This window comes from Strix uralensis, chromosome 7 (assembly GCF_047716275.1).
Source record: "Strix uralensis isolate ZFMK-TIS-50842 chromosome 7, bStrUra1, whole genome shotgun sequence".
Taxonomy (NCBI): Eukaryota; Metazoa; Chordata; class Aves; order Strigiformes; family Strigidae; genus Strix; species Strix uralensis.
In genome coordinates this window covers 20,763,710-20,781,692 of record NC_133978.1, presented here as the reverse complement: position 1 = coordinate 20,781,692, position 17,983 = coordinate 20,763,710, and the positions used below count along the sequence as shown (strand labels likewise).

Sequence of the window (17,983 nt, the reverse complement as noted above, 5' to 3'; positions counted from 1 at the left end):
TCCCTTCCCTTCCCTTCCCTTCCCTTCCCGCTTCCTTTTCTTTCCCGAGAAAGCTGTCTTGTTTTACACGGGCTGCCTCCGCGCCGTGGGACTCAAGCTTCGTTTCACAGAGTGCTCACGTTGTGTATTTCTCGAGTCTCTTATTTCTGCCTTTCTCATTGAGATGGGGAAACAGCAATAGAAACTACGGCAAAATACATTCTCGGGAGGAGGTTTCGGGTCCGCCGGCTCCCCTCGTCCCGGCCCACCACCAAGCGGTTATCTCCTCACTGTACGATCAACAGTTACGAAGCCCAGAGCATCTCTGTGAGAGACAAAATGAGCTCCCCAAGTGTTAATGACGGCACAGGGTGGGAGGCGATGAGGAAGTTCCCTGGAAGCGAGGCCCCGAGGATGGGACGGTTGGGTGAGGGAGACACCCTCCGACCGGGCGCCGCGGGGGGGGTCCTGACCTCCCCGCCCGGGCTCTGCCTGCGGAGCGGGGCCGGCGGGGCTGGGAGGGCAGGGGGACCTGAGAGAAAGCGAGAAGCCACCTCGGCCGCCCGGCGGAGGGGAGTTACAGGAGGAGCATCCGGGCGGCGGAAGGGGTTAACGGCAGCGGCGATGGGCGCGCTCCCAGCCCCGCCGCCGACTGGAGCCGGTGGCGGGACACACACACACACACATACACACACACACACACTCTCTCTCAGTCTCACCCTCACACACACACACACACACATACACACACTCTCTCTCAGTCTCACCCTCACACACGCACACACGCAGTCTCACTCTCACACACACACTCAGTCTCACTCACACAAACACACTCACACACACTCAGTCTCACCCTCACACACACACTCAGTCTCTCATACTCACGCACACACTCTCACACACACACACTCGATGACCGCCCCCCCCCCCACCCCGGCAGGTGCCTGCGCGGGGCCCGCACCCGCCGCCAAGCCGACCGGAGGGCGCCATCTAGGGGCCACCGCGGGCAGCGCCGCCGCCGCCGCCCCGCACCTGCGCCCGGCCGCCCCCCCCCCCCGCCCCCTCCCTGCGCGGGGCCGGCCCCGCCGCCGCCCCGGCGGCCCGGGCGGGGGGGGAGCGGCTGATAAGGGAGCCGGCGGGTGGGCGGGGGGCGCCGCGGGCCGGGCGAGCTGCGGCCGGCGGGAGGGGAAGGGAATGGGGCACCCCCGGCCCGGCGGCGGGGCTGCCCGCGGAGCGCCGCGGCCGCTCGCAAACTTGGCGACCGGGGCGGAGGGGAGCGGAGCGGCGACTTCCCCGGCCGGGCGGCAGCGGACACCGCTCCGGAGCAGGCAGCGGAGAGCCCCCGCTCCTGGGGAAAATCCACCCTGCGGGGGGGTGCTGCCAGGGGCTGGCACCGGCGTTTCAGCCGTGCCCCTCCGCGGCGCAGACCCGGGAGCCCATCGCCGTCTCACTTTACATTTAACTGTCGGCGGTGTCAAAAAAAAGATTTCTTTTTTTTTTCCAAATCATCCTTTCTGCACACAAGGGAAAGAGAGAAGGGGAGTGGGGGGAGAGAAAGATAAAACATCAGCTGAAGTGCCAAAATGATTTATGAGACAGTGGAAAATATTTCATAAGGATCTCTCGGAGCTTCTTTACTTAAACCAGTTAGAAAACAAAGGGGCTGTTTCGTGACAGATAAGCAGAGGGGTGGGGAAGGATGAAGGAGGAAAAGAGGAGAAGAAGAAAGCACATTTCAGGTGATGATAAACTCGTAGTCTGAAAATCAAAACTGAGCTCACAGCAATTTCCATCCTGTGTTTTTACTCCTGGTTATTACCCTAAAAAGGCGTTTTTCTCTTGCTCTCTGTTGCTCTGCTAGGTCAAAGCCACGTCTATTTTAGCCGTAGACTTATTTGTGAAATAATTTTAAAATCCCACTCTAGCATTAAAAAAAGAGAAAAAAGCAGCAGAGATGTGGAAAGCAGGAGGTCGGGTTTGCTGTTATTTCCCCAAATGCGCGTGAGGGGAAACTTTGCAGTGACTGAAATGGGCCCAGCCTATGGGTTCGAAGAGGTGCAAGAAGCTCGCTCGTTCTTGCTTTCGTTCTCTTCTTTTCTTTCTTTCTTTCTTTCTTTCTTTCTTTCTTTCTTTCTTTCTTTCTTTCTTTCTTTCTTTCTTTCTTTCTTTCTTTCTTTCTTTCTTTCTTTTATTTTTAGTTCTTTTTCTTCTTTATGTCTTTCTCTCTTGACGTCTCTCCCCTCCCCGTCTCTCTCCTTTGCCTTTTCCTTTCTCTTTCCCCTCACCTCCTCTCTCCGTGTCTCTCCCCGTCCGTCTCCCACTCCAAGTCGCACACCGCGGAAGCCTTGATGTGTACCGACCTCCCCCCCCCACCCCCCCCGCCCCGGCCCGTTTCACCCCGAGTAAAGTCTCCGGTAAAAAGGCGCGGGGCGTGAGACGGGAGACGAAACTCCCGAGCTGCGTGCATGTGCGCGTGTGCGCGGGTTAAACACGGGAGTTACAGACCCAGAACCGCGAGTGACAACAAAGCGGGGCTCCCGTCCCTTCCCGCGGGCCGGCCAGGGCCGCCGCCGCCCCGCACACGCGTGGCCCGGGGCGCTCCGGAGCGCGCGGCCGGGGCTCCCCCGCCGCCGGGTCCCGAAGGCGGCGGCCCCCCCGCGCCGAGCGCCGCCGGCCCGGCCCTCCTCTCTCCTCTCCCCTCTCCTCTCCTCTCCTGGCCGCGCTCGGCTCGGCGCGCTGGCGAATCAGAGAGTGTCGGAATCTATTGCCTTTGTCTGACAAGTCATCCATCTCCGGGGAGGCGGGCGGGGGGCTGAGGGCGCTGCGGCTTTTAGAGAGACACACACCGGGAGCGGAGGCTCCAGTCTCCGGCCCCGGCTCCTCGCAAGCACTTCCCACCTCGGGCCAAAGTCCGCCGGGCGCCGGATCCTCCGCCCGGCCGAGAGGAGGGGGCGCGCCCGCCCGCCGCCCGCAGCTTTCCCGGGGATTGCTACTCCGCTTTGAACTTAAATGAACTAGCCCCGGACCGCGGGAGGAGGAGGAGGAGGAGGAGGGAGAGCCGCGTCCTCCTGCGCCTTCTGCCGCCTGGCCGCCGGCCGCACCTTGCTCCGGCACCCCCTCCCCGCCGCCGGGGATGCTCTGAGCCCTCCCAGCCATGACACCCACCTGCCCCCCGGCGCCGCCAGCCCCCCGCTCCCACGGACTCTGCTGACTCCGCTGGCCCCGCCGCCCCGGCCCCCCAAGAGCCGGCGCAGCCCTCCCGCCCCCCGGAAAGTACTTCGCTCCCCGCTCTGCCGGGCAGGGGGGCCAGCGCACCCCGCCGCTCCCCTCCTCTCCTCTCTTGTGTATTTCGCTTTTTTTTTTTTGTTTGGTTTGTTTTTTTGTTATTTTTTTTCTCCCCTAAGTCTTGAAGTTGAGTTTTAGAGGCGACACGGCGGCTTCAGCCGATTTCTTCCCCTTCCTTTGCCTCCCCATGGATATGCACTGCAAGGCAGACCCCTTCTCAGCAATGCACCGTGAGTACTGGAGCCCGGCTCCTTCCGCTGCTCTCCCTCTTTCTCATCCCTCCATTCCTCCTTCCCCAACCATTCTTCCTCACCTGATCCTCCTCCGGGTCCATCCTTTCACCGCCAGCCTCTCTTCCCCTGGCCAAACCCGGGCTTAGAGGGGAGTTCGGAAGGCAGAGCGAGGGTCCCGGGCAGCCCCGGGCCCGGGGGGAGCACAGCTCCGTGCCACCGGTGGGGCGGGGGCCAGGACCCCCGGGCCGGGGGCTGTGTGCGGCCGTGCCTGTGCTGCCAGCCGCGTGTGTGCGAAAGCAAACCGCCCCCCCCGCCCCCTGCCCCGAACCGGATCTCTCCTCCGCAAAGGCACTTTCCCCATCGCCCCTCAGACAACACGAGTTTATTGCGGCTCGAGTCAGCCCGCGCGCTGGACCCTCTCCCCGTCCCTGCCCCGCCGGGCCAGGGCTGCCCGCACCCCTGCGGGGCTCTAAACCCCCGAGCTCCCCGCGATCTGATGCCGTTTGCTTTGATTTCGGATTTCAGTGGCAGAGAGGGGAGACGCCAGTTTCAAATTAATGGCGGGTTGGTCGGTGGCTGTTCCGTGCTTCGGTTTGGTTTGGTTCGGTGAAAGGCTGGACTGCGGGAAAAATAGGACAATTGGATGGCTGGGAGATCTGGCGGCTTCGGAGGCTCCCCAGAAGGCACGATCCCTCCTGGTTTATTTACCACATCCCCGGTGTGCATTTTAAATGCATTCCTGGCACAGAGGAAAGTGCATTCGTGATATATTTCCACTTTAAAGACCCTTTCTGTAAGAGCAGGACGAAGGAAAGCGAAAAGACCCCTTTACCAGGGTCTGTAACCAGGAATTTTCAGGGATTTTAATTCCACTGCACGGAGGGAAAATAATCCCGAGATTTAAATTACAGAAAAAAATACAAATAGAAAGCCGAGATTGAGAGCATCTTGAGTCAGGAAATGAATAATTAAGAGCAATTTGTAACTTTTGACACCGAAACTTTTGAGGACACGCCCTGCTCGCTGCATAAAAACAAACCGAAAAGATATAAAATGGAAATACTTGAAGTTTAAAAAATCCCGATTTTGCCGTGAGAAGGAAGGCGCAGAAACACAAACCCACGATCAGATCGCCAAACGTGGATGTAGGTAACTGTCTTCCTGTTTCCAAATTAATGATTTCCAGGATACACTGCTTAAAATGTAGGGTTTAATTTTCGAAGACCTTTAACGGAAAATAGTCCGTGTATCAGTCGCGATTTTTAGTTTTCTGCTTTCAGACGCGATCGCAGTAATTCTGCCTCCGGTACGATCTGGAATGTGTAGGCAGCCGAAGAAGGCATCTCACTGTCACTGATTTTTTAAAGTCCAGTTTGATTCGTGAACAATTTTGGCTACCGATTAAAAAAAGAATAAAATCAACATTTGATTTGTTCCCTAAAGTGTATTTCGAGAGCTGCAGACCTCGATATTAGTGAGAGATTAAAATGCATTCGGGCGCGGGCTCCTGACACACACCGAGCCAGCAAAACACGGTCTGTACGAAAGCGGTACAACTGGATGGGTACATGTATATACAGACGTCGGCACTTATACGCAGATAAATACACGTAAATACCTTACTGCTCTCATAGAAATAACCTTAGAAAACCACGGGGCAGAGCAAAACACTCGTGTGAAAAATATCCGGGCTGCAATAATTTGAATTATTAATTTTTAATCTTTTTTGCTTCTGTTGCCTTTTAATACTTGGTAATGCGAGTATAAAAGGTGCTTTGAATTATTTATCATGGAGTTGCCGAAGAAATTGCTGTCTTGTAACTTTAGAGGCAACATGTGCAGAAGGGCTTCTGAACAAATGAAGAAAACACACAGCAACATATACCCGCGGGTTTTAGTGCAGGAAGATAAATATCCCCCCTCCTCTCCGAAACCCTAAATATCTTTTAAGAAAGACTAACAAAAGCACGTAACAAATAACCCCGGCTCATCGGGGAAGGGACGGGGAAGCCCGCCGGCGCCCTGGCCGAGGCGGCTGGGAGGGCATACGTGGAGGTGTTCCTGAAGGGGTGGGGGAGATGGAAAAAACTCTATTTGTGCGAAAGGACTTGGATCGATCGCAGGGCAATGAGAGTTTCCACTAAGTTCAGAGCCAATAAGTCAGTGTCAGAAGCAGGGGAGAAAAAAACCTCAGCGAAAATACAAACAGATCATTTTTCAGCAAACTGCAGAACGAACTAAGATCTCTTGGCGCGGAGGATACAGCAGGTTAGGGTTGTGTGAAAGGAAAGCTTTAATACAGAGTGCACTCCACAGCTCTATCAGCTGGATATTGCGGAGATAGAGACACCCAGGTGGCAGCGCCAGCGGAGCTGTACCGCCTGCGAGCCTGCGGCTGCCTACACGCCCGGGCAGGGGCGAGCGGCTCCCGCCTCGACCGCGGACCACCCCAGGTGCAAGCGGTTCGCAGCCGCCTGTCCTGCCGAGTCCCAAAACGAGATTATTTCCCTTCATTCCCGTCCCCCCGATCCTCCTGCCCACGCTTAGCAGGTGCATACTTATTTTTTCCCTAAGTTATTTCTCGAAATGGAGAAAGACAGATCAGGAAAAAAGCGATCCTAGCAGTCCTATCCGAGAGCGAGCAGGCTTTTGCCTGGAAAGGGAGGAACGGAGAAAAAGGGAGCATTTGAAATTCTCCCTGAATTAGATGGGGGGGGGGGGGGGGGAAGACGGAAACGTGCGAGTCTGTTAGATTTTTTTTTTTTTTTACAGGAAGATTTTTCTTTTAAAGATCGAAAGCTGAGGAGAGAGAGGGTCTGTCTGTAAACGAACACCGGCCGTAGGACCCAAAATATTTTCTTTCTCTCTCTCTCCTTCCCTCTGCCTACATTTCTTTCCCTTTCTCCTTTTCTCTCCGAATCCCTTCAACTCGCCTCCGAAAATAACGGGAGAGGACGCGTTGCATGGGGGACATGCCGCGGGGTGAGGGAGGGCGGGGTTGGCGAGTAACTGTAATTGACAATGTGAGAGAAAATCGTGGAAAGAAAATGAAAGGAGAGATGAAAACCCCAGAGTAGAGAGAAAGGGAACTGCGGCAGGGTCCGCCCGGAGCCGCTAAGCCGCTGAGCCCCGGAGTTTGGGAGCTCACCTCTCCCCAACTCTCGGGAGAGGAGCCGGCGCGGGCACTGCCTCCATCCTCGCCCCGCCACAATGGCCCCGGGAAGCCGCCGCTCCCGCGTCCCGGGGAGGGGCGGCGGGAGGCAGAGGTGCTCTCCGGGCCAGGGAGGGGAAACGGCGTGCGGGGGGACAGTCTCCGGCTCGGGAAAATTCACTCTGCCTTCTCCCTTGCCATCTTTCCTCCTTTCTCTTTCTTCCTTCCTTCCTCTTTTCTTTCTCCTTCTCTCTTGGTCTTTTCCCCCTTTCTTCCTTTCTTTTCTTTCGCTCTTTACCTTTCGTTCTATTTCTCTCGTTGTCTTTCTTTATCTCTCATTCTCTTATTCTTCCTGGTTTTCCCTCTTTCTTTCCCCCTTTCTCCCTTTTTCTCTTCCCTCTCTCCCCCACGTCTTGTTCCCCCCCTCGACCCCCCGCCATCACCTCCATCCATCTGTAGTGACTGGAGATTTTGTAGCACGAGTGGCGAAGAATCCACGACTAACGGTGTGTTTCTGGTGTGCGTGGCTTGTTGTGTTTTTTTTTTATTTCTCTTTCCCCAGCAGGGCACGGGGGTGTGAACCAGCTCGGGGGGGTGTTTGTGAACGGCAGGCCCCTACCTGACGTGGTGAGACAAAGGATAGTGGAGCTGGCTCACCAGGGGGTGCGACCCTGTGACATTTCCAGGCAGCTGCGGGTCAGCCACGGTTGTGTCAGCAAGATCCTGGGCAGGTAAGGAAAGAGGCAGCTCCTTCCTCTCCCCTGGGACGGCAACGGTGCATCCCTTCCCCGCTCCGGCGTGACCTCCCGCCCTTCCCGCGGCGCCGGGCTCCCCCCGGCACCTCCCCGAGCGGGCCCGGCACCTCCGCGCTGAGCAGGGCCCCCTCCTCCAGCCGGGAAGGACGTGCCCCTCCCGACACCCCACCCCCCCCCCCCCCCCGCCGGCGGTGTTTGGAAACTCCTGGGAAGACAAACAATTTGCGAGGGGTAGGCGGGAAAGAGAAGGGACGGGGGGGACAAAAAACCGAAAGAACGACAAAAAACCACCACCACCACAACAACAAAATCCCCCAACTCACACCAACCCGTGAGCGGCCTTAGCAAATACACGGGTAAATAAACAAACAACGGGGCAAATAAATAAATAAATAAATAAATAATTCCGGCGGTAACCGCTCGCCGCCAAATGTGGTGTGAAATCTCCCCAGAGGGAAGCCGGGGGGGGACCTGGCGCCCCCGGCCCCGGCCGCTGGGATGCGGAGCGGTGCGGGAGAGCCCCAGGCAGTCGCCTGTGCGGGGCCGTGCCCGCTGCCACGGGCGGGCCAGAGCCGCTGGCGCCCAGCAGGGACCCGGGCTGAGGCCGCCCCGTACGAGCACCCGCTTCCGAGGGACCCGGGGCGGGGGAGGGGAACAAACCGGCCAGCGCCCCGAGCCGGGGGAGGCCGGCCGGAGGCGGCGAGGGCAGAGCCCGGCACTGCCCGCTCCCCGCGTCCCCTGCCCGGCCGCCCGGCCCGGCCCCGCGGTCGGCGGGCTTCGCCTCCGGCCCGCCGCATCGGGGCGAGGGGTTCTGTTTTGTATCCCGATCTCCGGGCCTGAAACGAGTGTGTGCGTGTGAGGCGGGGGAAGGGGGAGGCGGCCAACAGCCCAGCGCCCCTCGCTTCTCGCACACACAGAAAAAAGGGGGGGGGGGGGGGGGGGGAAGGAGGGAAAAAAAAAAAAAAAGAAAAAAAGAGAGCGCGAGCGAGCCCCGGGGAGGAGAAGGGACTCCCCCAGGCGGCCCGGCGCCCCGCAGAGCCCCGCCATGCGGCCCCCGAACCGCCACGGCCCCACGGCGCGCACCGGCGGGCCGAAGCCGAGGTGGGGAGCGGGGCGCCCCGAGGGGCAGCCGGGCACCGGGTGCTCGGGGCCGGCCGGGCTGTTCCGGGCACGGCAGGTCAGTGACCATCCTTTGTGCAGGTATTACGAGACGGGGAGCATCAAGCCCGGCGTGATCGGCGGCTCCAAACCCAAAGTGGCGACCCCCAAAGTAGTGGATAAAATCGCCGAGTACAAGAGACAAAACCCGACGATGTTCGCCTGGGAGATCCGGGACAGGCTACTGGCCGAGGGCATCTGCGACAACGACACGGTCCCCAGCGTTTCCTCCATAAACAGGTAAGAGCGACCCCGCAGTCCTGCTCGCGGCCCGGTCGCCTCTTTACGGCCCCATAAAACCGCTCTCGAGAGCGCGGACGGCCCGGTCCTTCCTCGGTCAGGTTAGAGCCGGCCTGCTCCAGCCCCCCGCCCGAACCGGGACCCCTGGGCATGGCCCGCCAGCCCCCGGCCCCGGCCCAGCGGGCGCTCCCCGGCCCCGCCGTGACCCCCGAGCACAGCCCTGGGCAGCGGGGCCGGAGCCGGCTGCCCCCCGCCCCAGGCCCGGGCAGCGGGGGAGCGGCTCTGCCCCGGGGCTCTGCCGCCCGCCGCGGGGCCACAGCTTGCGCCGGCCGCCGGGCCCGGGGCGGGCAGCGCTGCCGCCACGGCAGATGCGCTCCCCGCCGAGCAGCCCGGCGGTGCCGCAAGGTTTGGGGTCTGCTCGGACTGGCGGGGTGACGGGCGGCGGAGCCGGGTTTTCCCCTGTCCCCCCGACACCCCTCCCGGGGTGTAAATGACCGCCAGCCTCGCCAGGACATTAGGGCTCCGAGCCGAGAAGCTGCCGCTCCCCGCAGCCAAGCCGGGCTCCCAGCCCCGGGCCGCGGAGTGCCGGAGGCAGGCTTCCCTTGCACCCACTCCCCCCGGCTCCCCCCTCGTCGCTAACCCGAGGGAGAGCCTAAACTTGCCAGGCTGTGCCTTCCCCGGGCCGGGGAGCGCTGCTCCTGCGGTGCCCGCGGGTCCCGGCCGGGGCTGGTCCCTGCCCTGGCAGAAGGCTGGAAAGCAGCAGGATCGATTCAGCCCTAGAGACCCGCTTCCCCCCATCTCCTCCCCCGGCTGCTAGGCTGAGACTTTTGTTGGTGGAGGGACTCAGATTTGGTCTCAGGTTTGAGGTGACAAACATAATCATATGACAGGCAAAAGAAAAGGATCGATGCAGGAGAAAAACGCCGGTGGTAGATGTAATCCGGTACTAACCCGTGGCAAAGCGCTCGGACTGTTCACATCGCGGTACATTCAAACACAACATACATCAGGTCTTCACACTTTGACGACACGCAACACTCCTACACACACAGTAAAAGTAATTATGCTGGTTTAGTGTAACGTATGTACAGATACCTTGACTATGACCACAGAAATACAACCTCTAGAAACAGAGTAACGCAGGGATATTTGCAAGGGGTACGTACATAGGTAGGCACGAAACACCTCGCCAACAGAGTAAGAATATATGAAATTTTGCACGCGGTGCCAAATATACGGCGCTTCCCACTCAAATAAATGTATATGGGGTATATGTAAATATGCATGCAGGCTTTTGTAGTGTCCGCATAGATAAAAACGCACAAGTCAGTATATTGGCCCTTTTGATATATAACAAGTTTAGCCAGATTTTTTAAAAAAACCTGGTGTATTTATAGCAAGGGAAGCAAAAAATAAATAGCAGGGAAAACGCAGTGGTATTTTTTCTCTTGCGCTTTTCATGGCAGATTTATCAAAATATGTCTAATAACTCAGACTGTGTATTTCTAAATCTGGCATCCTATATAAATGGGTTTTAATATTTTGCAAATGATATGGAATTATCCCAAATCATCTTGAAAACAGCAGGTAGAATTAGCTAGTGGAATGTACCTTGGCTAAGAAAGATTCCCTCAGACACACTGTCTCTGTAATATACTGCTAGGCTACCCTAGGAAATTATCCCTGTGTGTGCCATCTGTATTAAAATGGTTATTAAGTTATGAACAGGGTAACATAATACTGATCGGCTAATTATACACCCTCCTAAAAAACCTCCAGGTCTCTGTTACTCTCTCAGTCAGGTATTGAAATAATAACAGTTTGACATTCAGACACCTTACAAAGGCAGCCGCAGAAGGACAGCCAACTATCCCTGGGAGGAATTAAGCTGGTTGTATAGAAGTCCAGAGGAATGGCCGTGGGCTCTTTGGAGGAATAGCATACATGGACCCAACATACGCGTATACTTCGGCCAGCTCAAGGGATGTTAGCATCCAAATGTCAGTGAAGTCTCAGCCTTATGCCTGCTGGACCCGACGCCTCGCATCCGGGTTGCAATGCCCGGGGCAGGAGCCTGAGCGTCAGGTTTTGCTCCCACCTTTGCTACCAGTTTATGGCAGGGCTTTGGGGGTTTTGTACCTCAGTTTCCCCACCCTGGAAATGAAAACTGATCCTTCTCAGAAGGAGGTGGGAACAGATGTCAGTTAGATTGCGCTTATAAAATGTTTTGAGAGGGACAAGTGCTTTGTAGCTGCTAAGTATTATTATATTAAAGAGGCTCAGCTGTGACCCACCATGTTCGATTCATACTGCGATGGCATTTGAGTGTGTAGTCACCAAGGCACAAGCACATTTTGGCTTCGTGTGATGAAGTCTTTCCCCATTCCTTTTAAAAAATCAGGCCCAACTTCCCACTGTTCACCTTTGTATGAGGCTCCCTAAAACTCACATCTGTGAGGAGTGACCCCACCGTATCACAGGTCATAAAATTTGCATGTCTGTGCTAGGCAAGAACAGGACAGTGATCGGGGGAAAAAACTGCAGTGGAATAGGAAGTAGCGAGTATATAAGGGCCCAATCCTGGTGCTGCAGAGAGTAGCGTGAGCTTCATCACTCTGGTCACTTTGTGACTCCAGCTCACAAAACTCACAAAACACAAAGAGGGGACTAAGTCCAGGATTTAAATATACATTTTCTCTCTCCCATTGTCAAAATACACATACAGAATTGGGTCAACCCTTTGTAACAGCATATCCCTTACCCGCGGTATGATCACAGATTTGAGTTAATCTAACACTTTGAGTCTCTGAACAGCTTCAGATAGATGACAATTATAAAAACCAACATTCTAGAAATATCTGTTTTCTGATTTTTGCAAAATGTGGACTTTCCAAAGCAAAATCTGCATTGGCCCAGTGTCCAGAACTGTTAGAGCTACGTCCACGAGCAGTTTAACATCTTGAGACTATAAGCGAGGCACTTACAGAGACAGAAGTTACCTATGTCCCTAGATAGACTGTGAATACTCCACTTCAAAATGGAGATCTCCTTGTACATGGAAAAAAATTACTTTTGGTTATTATAAGATTTTTCTGATAATGTATTAATTACATTTTCTTTTCTTTCTTTCTGGGGATTAGTCTAACATTAACAAAGGCTTTCAGGTGAGAGACTACAAAACAAAGCAGTTTCAATTCCATTTTTAAAGTCTCCCTAAAACATTTAAAAGATCTATTTTCCACTAATTATTTTTTGTGATACATGAATTCTATGTGCCTACATTGCCCTGACCTGTCAGTATTGCACTGAGACACATTTGGGACGACATGTAATTCAGTACTGAGATTTATCAAAAACTTGTTCATAGCAAACTCATGCAGATAAAGGCTAGATACAAACTCTGGTGAAAAACATGACGTAACTACCCTGTCAAGATTCAGGAAAAAAATTAAAAGTCTTCTGCTATGCGGTAGTTTTTCTTTAATTATGGCAAAAAAAAGTCCAGGGAGTATATTAGTTAATAAGCAAAGTGCACCAGAGCTGACAGGATCAAGACAGAGCAGTTATCTCTGCACCAGGAGCTTTCCTGTTCCCGCTTCATACATCAGGTACTTTACAGTACAAACCTACTGGGTATGTGTAGGTACACACACATATATATACATGTATATATGTAAACACACACACCTATACACACTACATGTAATTGAGAAGCAGACAAGTGACAGAAGCTCTTAATTATTTGCTAAGCAATTAATGCTTATTTTAAATCACTTGAGCACCTTGCTTCTTGAGTGGCCTGCCGGCCCGATCTTTGCCATCTATCATATGACTAGAAACGAGTTATCTTTGGTCACTTTGCGTTAGAATATTTCACTGGATTTAGGCACTGCTGTAAGCCTTGCAGCGGTCTCCTAAGTATGAACTTGGAGGCAGATGTTAATGAGAATTTTTCTTTTGTTTTGTGGCACGTACAGTTAGCCTAAGAACAGGGGTTTCATGAGATAATAATCAGCCCAAAAACCCTTTTGAATTAGACAGTGTACTTTAGTAGGAACAGGATGGAGCACATCACAGATAAATGTTCACAGTTATGCAGCAAGTGATGCAATGGGCATTGTCGTTTAAGCATTATTTCCTGCTTCTCTTAAATTAATGAATTCCTTACTGGTCCAGAAAAGCAAAGCAAAACAACGCCCTCACAATTTGTCTCTCTGTCCCAGCTCTCCTGCGGCTGGGTTCAGTACTAGGGTCTCCCAGTTAGTTCTTATCCAAGGAATGCTGAAGCCAAAGCATTACAGAGTTTAGTCAGTCTTCAGGATACACTTTGGACCTTGAGTTCCTGAGAGTAGACCTAACTAATACCCCATGGCAGGGAATAGAGTTTAGTGGATATATTATCTCAGTCAAGCCATTAGATGTTTTTTCAATCTTCTCTTAGGTATTGGGTCTACACATTAAATTCTAGTGTTAAGCGCTTGGTTTGGGGAGATCTTTCCTGTTTCATTATATAACAATTGGCTAATAATTCCTGGTTAAAGTCTCTGATAATTATGTGCTTTTAAAAAATATATATGGAAGAACACACACATTGATAACGACCAGAGAAATATACTTGTACATTGAAATATTATTGAGCATGTGGCCAATTTCAGTGGCCACGGGCAGGCCTGTAGTTTAGAGCAAAGAATGGCATATTAGGAGATCAGATTTCTCTTACCAGTTGTGCCATTAACTTTCTGATTGATCTTGGGCAGGTCACATGGACTCCTTATGAGGCTGCTTTGCCATCTGTAAAATGAAAATACCAGTATTTAGCTACCTTTGTAAAACTCAGTGTGAGCTTTCACTAAATGAGAAAGGGTTCAAAACTGGAGCTACGTTGTTTTACATCAGCTGAGGCTTTAGCCCATGCAAGGGAGATAGAATTGAGCAGAATCTCAATTGAGGTAAACGAAACGTCTCAAGAGAAACAATCGCATCTGGCAAAAGGCAGGCGTATCAGGGCAGGGGCTGTGTCATATGCGGAAGAAATCAATGTTATGCAAACAGAGCTTTCTGAGTCACTCTCACTAGTCTCACTTGAGAATTTCCCCAAAGGACACCCTGGCCAAAGTCACTGGTGAATCTCTCCCTGTCTTTCCCACCAAATAAATCTGGAATCCTTGGAGGACAGGTAATGAGTCTAGGGAGAAGTTGGAAGAGTACAGGGTATCTCTAATGGCAGCTTGCTCATAGTGACCAAAAGTAGTGACAACTGGATGGCTTGCAGTGAACATGGGGTGAATTGCACAGTTTTAGCTGGCAAGCGTGTGTGTGTGTGTCACACAAACCTCTCGCCACCATCAGTATTCAGTAGCCACAAGTCAGTTTTCTCAATAGAGAGGCCAAGGATTAGACTGGTCACGTAGACTGGATTAGCCTCTGACTGACAATGCGCTTGTGCAAGGCAGGGGTGAAGAAAACTTGTCCAACAGTACCGAGTAGTGTTTACCAGGTCTCGTAACCTGGTACTTCTTAGCGCGCACAGAAGAAACTCGGGATCAGGGATCCTCTCCCTTAGTTGATGCTGAGCCTAAGGTTCCCATGTGATTTCCTGCATCAGGGCATGCTCTCAAGGTAGAAGACTTCTACTGCCAGTCGCTTTCAGCTGAGAAAAGAAAGCGACTGGGTCACACAGGGTTTCATTACAGGGAATATACTCCTTTACATTCAGATTCTTTTCCATCAGACACAAACCTGGTATTATCTTCTTTTTATCATTGCAAATAAAGGACAGCCTCATAAAGCAGAGGTTACAGACAATGTTACTGCAGCCGAAAGAGTAAATGAATGCTAACATCATTTCCCTTTGTCTTATTCCTCATATCTGGCCACTGGAAGGTTGTATGGTGGGAACTACAATAAGATAGCTGCATTTTTTCTAATTTTCATATTGCAGAGATATTAGCTCAACAGAGGCAGTTAGCAAGTAAAATTGGTTGTGCCTGGGAAGTTTTGAGCTCCCTGTTCTGTGAACCTCAAAGTTCAGAACCACATTGGTCTCTTTATCACCTAAAAATTCCAGCTCTTCCTTTTTGTATAGATGTACAGAAAGCTTGATTTTTGTTGGAAGTTAAACACTTTCAACCTTTTGCATTTAGTGAATGATTGCTGCATTCTGCCATAGAGGTAGCTGCATTTCAGTGCTGGGTGAGTGAGTCTTCTGGAGCTAAACCTCATTTACCAGAATCACTATTATGTGAAAAAATTCATTTGACTTTGGGAGAAAAGAGGAGAAAATATAAGTGGCTTGGCGAAGCAATGACGAAGTGGTGAGAACAATATAGTGATCTGATCTGAAGGGCACAGTCCCTCCAACAGGAAAAGAATTATTCACGTTTAAACAAAGCAGTATAGCCAGGAACGAAGGGAGGGAAATAAGAAAGGAAACATTTAAATGGTAGCAGAAGGTATCCCCTGATAGGAAGGTCCATTAAGTTGTGGAATTGCATCCCATAGGAATTCCTGATTTCTTGGAATATATATAACTAGATGGCATTAATAACAAGCAAACATACAATAAGAAATAATCTTGTGTTGGCTAAAGAGATAGATAATGCTCTAGCAGGCCAGCTGGACCCTTTATGATATGATGACATGATGCATACAGAACAAAGTCACGTTTTCAGTCGTATATGAAACATCCCCAAAAATCTGTCTCTGATCCTAAAGCCTGTTCAAACAAAAGATTTCCATATTGCTTGAATAAAAAGATATGACTTCAAAACAGTTGAACAAGGCTGAGCTTCACTTAGATTCCATGCTCTTTAATTAAGGCATGCTGAAGCGCAAATGGAGTTTAGGCTCTCTACTTACAATCAGCAAAATATTTAGGGATCCCACTTTTGGGGAGGGTCTCTATAAAGGGGAAGGTAGAGACTTCCAAAAGCATTTGTCATTGGCCTGACATCTGTGCAGCTAACTAGGGCTTTAGGAAATCCCATCTGTGTGTAGAAGGCTCTGATGATGATTACTACTCATGAAAGTGTCAGAAAGGTTTGAGGTTTTCTCCCAATCATACTTTAAACTGCGAGCTAACAGGAATGAAGATTTTTCCACTGTAATCCCAATTAATCCATTGGAGCCTATACACGCATGGCCATACTTACCAGTCCCAGCTGTTTAAAAATGCCAAGACAAAGCCTAAATCATGCAATTGGCATAAAAATCATCAGTACTTGTAATATAACGTGGGTTTGTTTTCACTTGTTTTCTCTTTTCTACCCTAAATTTTTAAAGGGATTTGGATATCTGACTCCCATTAAACAACTTTAAAAATACCTTAACAATGCAGTCCTTTGAGACTTCAGGGAGGCTCCTTTTCAAGCCCCCACAAGCACTGGAAACATACTTTATTAAATGAGAACTGAAATTCTCATGCTATCACTTGACTAGAGGAGCTGGAAAACCCACAACAAACACCGTTAGGCTTGTGATGAAATACTAGACAGTACAATATTCAGTGCTAGCCTCCAATTTTCTCTAGTGCCAGTAACTGAGAGCTGATTTTGTAGCACTTATATAGCTATCTACCCAGCTGAAAATCACAAATCTAATCACCGGGTTTCCAAACTCCTCAGAGTGCACTTACAAATATTCATTTCCAATCAATTTGCACCTGCTAATATTTCTCAACGCTCACATGTGATGACAGTCAGAAGCAATGCCGGTGCTTACTATTTCTATTGCAATAGCATAAAGAGGCTCTGTGCATAGATCACAGCCCATTGTCCAGAACAGGCACAGCGTAAATAGGAATTTCTTTCGAGAGGTTCTTTTAGAAAATCAGTATATACACACACCTTTCTTTACACCATCCCCTTAGCTTCTACTAGGCTCGTAATTCAGACAGTCCTCAAGGTTTCAGGGATCCTGAAACAAACATCTTTATTTGTTATAGGAAATGAGATACCTGGCCAGGGCTCAACCACTAAGCCCAAGCCTAGGTAAAAGGCAGAGCAAAACTGGAGAGCCCCTTTCTTCGGGCTCATATCTGACAAGACAGAGGCTGAATGCTAGCTAGACTGCAACAGCCTCCCCCCTCTTCCCTGATAAGTAGGCATATAAATAAATAAATAAACGGCATCCTAACTGCACTGAGAACTCAATAAAACAATCACATCAAATATGAGGAGGTATAAATCTCATGTCTGCACAGGTAACCCACTCAATTGCTTTTATTATGGCTCAGCCTGACTCCATTTATTACCATCCATGGCCTGGGTGAAAGATGTTTGCATGGAGGGTGGTCTCCTGGTGAAATCTTATCCCTGGAGCAGTGACAATCAGCCCATACAGAGGTGGACTTTAGTGGGGAGACCAAAGGCAGATCCATCTGTCTGCATGAAAACCAATCAATAACCCTGCAACTAGACCCCTTGTCACTGGGAAATGGACAACACAATAGTTCAATCCTGGAGCCATAGGAGAGAAATAGCTGTGGTTGGGGTGTGAAGAATGACAGGATATATGCATGAAGCGTTTGAGACATATGGACAGAATATGTCCATCCATATAGATATTGAGGAGGAGTGATGGGATAGGACGAGCGTAGAGGGTACATTTACACAGATAGTAGGCAAATTTGAAAGTTGATGTGTTCAGAGGTGGGTATGGGGAAGGAAAAAAGCAGAGTTATATGCATTTTTTTATAGGACATCTATACGGGGACTGTGAGTGCAATGCAGATAGGTACCTTTGGGGGAATGCACTTGCTGGTTGGATACTGCATATGAGTATATTGGTATATGGCAGGGAACATGTATCTCTGGGCAGGCATGTAGGCGGTAACACAAAATGCTGGTAGGCTAAAGGAAGCATATGCGGGAGTTTGATGTGGTCGGGGAAGGATATTCCTTTGTCCTCTGTCTAGCTTGGGATTTATGTGTGTACTAGTTTTGACAGAGAAGAGGAAGAGTGATGTGCCAAAAGCCTGAGCTAACGGACTGTGAGTTCACAGATATGCTTCCCAGAAAATGCTATGTATGAAACATTTACCCAAACCTCACTGCTAAATCAGGAAGGGAGATTCTGGTGGCTTGTCTCTGCCTGTATGAAAAATAGAAATAGGACATTTCTTGCTGCTGTCATCCCGTAGCTCTGCAGTTCCTGTAGCATTTCTAAAATCTGCACAGTATATT

At 51.3% G+C, this 17,983-nt stretch overlaps 1 protein-coding gene across 12 annotated transcripts in view; it reads left to right on the top strand.

The window, feature by feature from the left end:
* Positions 1-2,856: 2,856 nt before the first annotated feature.
* The window catches only part of PAX2 (paired box 2), an 85,636-nt gene continuing 70,509 nt past the window's right edge, over positions 2,857-17,983 (top strand). For 9 of the 12 annotated variants that reach the window (XM_074874779.1, XM_074874775.1, XM_074874776.1 and 6 more), the window contains exons 1-3: positions 2,857-3,494; positions 7,211-7,379; positions 8,604-8,801. In XM_074874779.1, the coding sequence (XP_074730880.1) occupies positions 3,452-3,494; positions 7,211-7,379; positions 8,604-8,801 (410 nt within the window). In that variant the 5' untranslated portion in view covers positions 2,857-3,451. The remainder of the gene's footprint in view (positions 3,495-7,210; positions 7,380-8,603; positions 8,802-17,983) is intronic. The other 3 variants (XM_074874778.1, XM_074874773.1, XM_074874783.1) reach the window with 1 other exon arrangement.